General features: G+C 37.9%; 1 protein-coding gene across 2 annotated transcripts in view; it reads right to left on the bottom strand.

Annotated features, from left to right (window-relative positions):
* Nucleotides 1–217: 217 nt before the first annotated feature.
* Nucleotides 218–5,414, bottom strand: part of LOC105820176 (zinc finger protein 271) — a 14,488-nt gene continuing 9,291 nt past the window's right edge. For both annotated transcript variants that reach the window (XM_012656608.1, XM_012656609.1), the window contains exon 3: nucleotides 218–2,169. In XM_012656608.1, the coding sequence (XP_012512062.1) occupies nucleotides 218–2,169 (1,952 nt within the window). The remainder of the gene's footprint in view (nucleotides 2,170–5,414) is intronic.

The raw sequence follows: 5,414 nt of genomic DNA, 5'->3' as shown, positions 1-5,414 counted from the left end.
GGGACGGGTATTTGTATACACAAGGAGTGCAATGCACACCACCCGAAGGATGGACATATTTGAAACATGGACTTGGCGGGGGGAACCAAGGGCAAATATGTAACCTAAACATCTGTACCCCCATAATATGCTGAAATAAAAGTAAAAGAAAAAATAAATAAATAAAAAAAAAGAGTTGAGCATTGATTAAAACCTTTTTCGTACTCATCAACAGCATTCATAAGATTTTTTCTGGTATGGTATCTCCGGTACTGAATAAAGTTGATGTATACACTAAAGGTTTTCCCATATTCCTCACATTTAGACTGTCTTCCTCAGAATGGACTTTCTCATGATTAATAAGACCAGAGAGTTGGCTAAAACTTCTGCTGCACTGAACACACCAGTAGGGTTTCTTCTCAGTGTGGATTTTCTGGTGTCCCACAAGATCTGTGCATGTGCTGAAGGCTTTCTCACATGCATCACATTTATATGGCTTTTCCCCAGTGTGTACTCTTTGGTGGTTAATGAGATCAGAGTGCCGACTAAAGCTTTTGCCACATTGATCACATGGATATGGTTTCTCCCCAGTGTGGATTCTCTGATGGAGGATAAGAGCTGAGCACTGACTGAAAGTCTTCCTACACCCATTACATTGATAAGGTTTTTCTCCCGTGTGGATTCTCTGGTGTTTGATAAGGTCTGAGTTCTGACTGAAACTTTTGCTGCACTGTGTGCATGCATATGGTTTTTCTCCAGTGTGAACTCTCTGATGAAGAATAAGGTCAGAACTCTGACTGAAGGCTTTCTCACAACTATCACAATGATAGGGCTTTTCACCAGAGTGTACCCTCTGATGTTTAGTGAGGTCTGAGCTTTGACTAAAACTTTTACTGCACTGGTTACATGCATATGGTTTCTCTCCAGTGTGTATTCTTTGATGCTTAACAAGATCTGAACGGCGACTAAAGCTTTTAGTACAATCACTACATGGATAAGGTTTCTCTCCAGTGTGGATTCTCTGATGAAGAATAAGGTTGGAGCTTTGACTAAAGGTTTTCCCACACTCATCACATTCATAGGGTTTCTCACCTGTATGAATTCTATGATGTTTAGCAAGATCTGATCTTCGACTAAACATTTTATTGCACTGATTACATGGGTAAGGCTTCTCTCCAGTGTGAATTCGTTGATGATTAATAAGATCTGAAAGCCTACTGAAGGTTTTGCTACATTGATTACATGGATAGGGTTTCTCTCCAGTATGAATTCTTTGATGTAGAATAAGGACTGAGCTCTGATTAAAAGCTTTTCCACATTCATTACATTTATAGGGTTTTTCTCCAGTGTGGATCCTTCGATGTTTAATAAGGTCTGAATTTTGACTGAAACTTTTACTACACTGATTACATGGATATGGTTTCTCCCCAGTATGGATTCTCTGATGTAGAATAAGATCTGAGCTCTGACTGAAGGCTTTCCCACACACGTCACATTTATATGGTTTCTCCCCAGTGTGGATTCTTTGATGTTTTATGACATCAGAACTCTGACTAAAATGTTTGTTACACTGGTTACATGTATAAGGCTTCTCTCCAGTGTGGATTCTCTGATGCTTAACCAGGTCAGAGCGCTGGCTGAAACTTTTACTGCAATGACTACACTGATAGGGTTTTTCTCCTGTATGGATTCTCTGATGTATAATAAGATCTGAGCTCTGACTGAAGGCTTTCCCACATTCATCACATTTATAAGGTTTTTCACCAGTGTGGACTCTTTGATGTTTAATAAGGTCTGAGCTCCGACTGAAACTTTTAATACACCAGTTACAAGGATAAGGTTTCTCCCCAGTATGAATTCTCTGATGCAGAACCAGGGCTGAGCTCACACTAAAGGCCTTTCCACACTTATCACATTCATAGGGTTTCTCCCAGTGGGTTCTCTGATGCCTAATAAGGCCTGTACTCCAAACAAAGCTTTGTCCACATTCATCACAGTTATGTTGTCTTCTTTTAAAGAGGTTCTGATCCTTTTCATTTAATTTATTCCCAAATTCACAGAATTCTCTGCCTTCAGAATCCTGGAGAACATGCTCTCTGACGTCATCAGACTCTTCAGTCAATGATTCAGTTTTTGCTGTAGTTTCCTCCTCTGAAGCTGGCTTTCCAATCTTTGTCTTGGTCTCACCATCTGGAACAATAAACAAAACCCAGATGGAATGTGTTCTCCATACTGTAAGGAAGTTTCAGGTGAAACAGATCAATATTTACCTATAAAACATTACCACAATATGGGAGTGTTCCAAAACAGTGAACATTACCCACTGAGAGCAAAACTAGGACAAATCGGCAAGTAATCGATCACATTAGCCATTTATAGAAGTGACTTACCAGATATGCTCTGTATGTTTGTCACAGGAGATTTGGGAATATTGAAACCTCATCACTGTGATTAGGAAAGTGTGACTAAATTAGAACTAATAAATAAGCAATTTATTAACAAATATAAGACAAGCAGTGTCAAAGAATCTAGAAAAAGAAGTAGTTCGGCTTTATCTAGCATTATCTAGTCACTTGGGCTAAAATTATGGCATTAACAAAAAAGAAAGAAAAGAAAAACAAAACACTTCAATTACCTTGTTTGTATCTTCTCTGTAAATTTTTAGAAATGGTACAAAATTGATTGCTAACATACCAGTGGAACACCTACTGTGTTCTAAACATCTTATACAATAAAGCCACAAACATGAATGATCTCAGTCCTTAAGTATAGAGATCACTTCAATACTGAGTTTTCATATGAGAAATAAAAATAAAATCCTAAGACTCCTAACCAAATGAATGGAGCCCCCTTTAGGCCAAGGGAACCCCAGAGAAACCTCAAAATCTGAGTTCTGGCCATGACAGGACACGACATCAGACATACCTCATTATACCCCCTCCTCCGCTAACCACTGTTAGGCTTTCTTTCCTACGAGTTAAACAGAAACCAGCCCCTTCAAAAGATTTGCTCCACTGCTGACTTCAACCAACTGCCTGACACTGCTCCTCCCTTTCTGTGGTTTCAACATGGCAACTGACCAGCCAGTGGTTCAGGCTAGCCTGCAGAGGCTGCACACTGAGGGCCTTCATGTCTCCTGCTTCACTGTTTGACATATAGGGCCTAACTATAATACATTTAAATGGTAAGTCTGCAACCCAAAGTGAACATAGGACATATATAACATACATTAGCGGTCCCCAACCTTTTTGACACCCGGGACCAGTGTCATGGAAGACTGTTTTTCCACAGATGGGCATGGGGTGGTGGGGGCAGTGCAGTGGTGGGGGGGTGAGGGTGGGGAACACCACCCCAGATCATCAGGCATTGGATTCTCATGGAGAGCATGCAACCTGGATCCCTTGTATGTAGTTTGCAGTGGGGTTTGTGCTCCTATGAGAGTGTGATGCCAATGCTGATCTGATAGGGGACAGGGCTCTGGCAGTGATGCCAGTGATGGGGGGCAGCTGTGGGTGCAAGTGGGGCTTTGATCACAGCTCGCCTCCTGCTGTGACCTGGGGGTTGGGGACCACAGACATACATTGTTAGCTTATTATACAGGAAAGCACCTCCCCTTTGTGAATATTCATAGCTTCTCCTATAACCTGGTTTTCACCAGCAGATCTGCATTAAAAGAAATACTAAAGGAAATTTTTCAAGAAGAAAAAAATATCCCAGATACAAGCAAGGTAATGCAGGAATGAAGAGCATTGGAAAAAGTAAAGTATTTGCATGCATCTAAATGTGTACTGACTGATTAAAGCAATATGAATGTCTTGTGGAGTTTACAATATATATGGAATTAAAACATATGGCAAAAATGGCACAAGAGGAAGGAAGCAAGTAGAACTTAAGTATTATAAGGTCTTTGCATGGTCCTAGAAGCAGTAAATTTAAATAAACTGCAATGAATCCAGTGTGTATGTTTTAAATTCTAAGGCAGCCTTTTTCAACCAGGGTTCAAAAAGAGAATAAAACAGAAAATGATCTGAGTGACTATTTTCTTAATTCTCCCAAGGATAATATATAGTTAATACCATAGTAGATGTATAAGAGAGTCATTAATACATTACTTACAATGGATGCCTTAAAGCATCAGAGCTTAATTCTCACACAGAACCACATTTGAGAAAGTCTGTGATGAGGTAGCCACTAAAATAGCAATAAAAGAATGCATAAACAATAAGCTAATAGAGAAAAAATTGGAAAAACAAAAAACCTGATAATGTAAAATTAGACATAAAAGGAGAAAAAAGAAACAATAAGTAGAATAAAAAACAAATAAAGAAAACAAAGTAAGTGGGTACATCTAAATCAAAGCAGCTATATTATATGTAAACTGACTGCTCTGATAAAAAACAAAGAAAAACCTCCAGTAACATTGTTAATGGTTAAATATTGAATGCTTTTCTCCTAAGAACAAGGCAAGGATGCCCACTCTTATCACTGATATTCAACATTGTACCACTTCTATTCAATATTCCTAGCTAATGTGATAAGACATGAAAAATAACCGAGACATACAAATAGGAAAGAAAAAAGTCAAACTGTCTCTATTTAAAAACTATGCAATCACATACATAGAAAATCCCTAAGCTATCTCAAAAAAGCTATTAGAACTTGTAAATGAGTTTATTAGAGCAATATACAAAAACCAACTGTATTTATGTATATAAGCAACAATCAGAACCTAAAATTGAAAACATTTTTTCAATCATATCCCAAAATACTTACAAATTCAAGAAACTATGTGCAATATCTGTACAATGAAAACTACAAAATATTGCTGAGAGAAATTGAAGAAGACTTACTAAACAGAAATATATACCATTGCTTATAAATATGAAGATTTAATATTGTTAAGATGATAATTCTCCCCAAATTGATCTATAGATTCAAAGCAATGCCACTTAAAAACTCAGAAGGCTTTTTTGTACAAATTGACAAACTGATTCTAAACTTTGTATAGAAAGGCACAGAAGAGTCTAAACAATTTTGAAAAAGAAGAACAAAATTAGAGAAGATACACTCCCTGATTTCGAGCTTTACTATAAAGCTACAATAATCAAGGTAGTGTAGTATTGGTATAAGGATAGACATATCGATTAACAGAATAGAACAGAGTTCAGAAATAGATCCAAAAATATATGTACAACTGATCTTCAACAAAGGTGCCAAGATAATGCAATGGTGAAAGGACACTCCTTTTTCTAAAAAAAGTATTGGAACCAGATATTATAATGACAATAAAGAATTCTTTTTTACTTACACTATATACAAAAATTAACTAGAAATGTAACATAAGGCCGGGCGCGGTGGCTCACGCCTGTAATCCTAGCACTCTGGGGGGCCGAGGCGGGCGGATCGTTTGAGCTCAGGAGTTCGAGACCAGCCTG

Source organism: Propithecus coquereli, unplaced genomic scaffold, assembly GCF_000956105.1.
Source record: "Propithecus coquereli isolate 6110/MARCELLA unplaced genomic scaffold, Pcoq_1.0 Scaffold51, whole genome shotgun sequence".
NCBI lineage: Eukaryota > Metazoa > Chordata > Mammalia > Primates > Indriidae > Propithecus > Propithecus coquereli.
The sequence above is the reverse complement of the archived record's forward strand: the minus strand, read 5'-3'. Positions and strand labels throughout refer to the sequence as shown.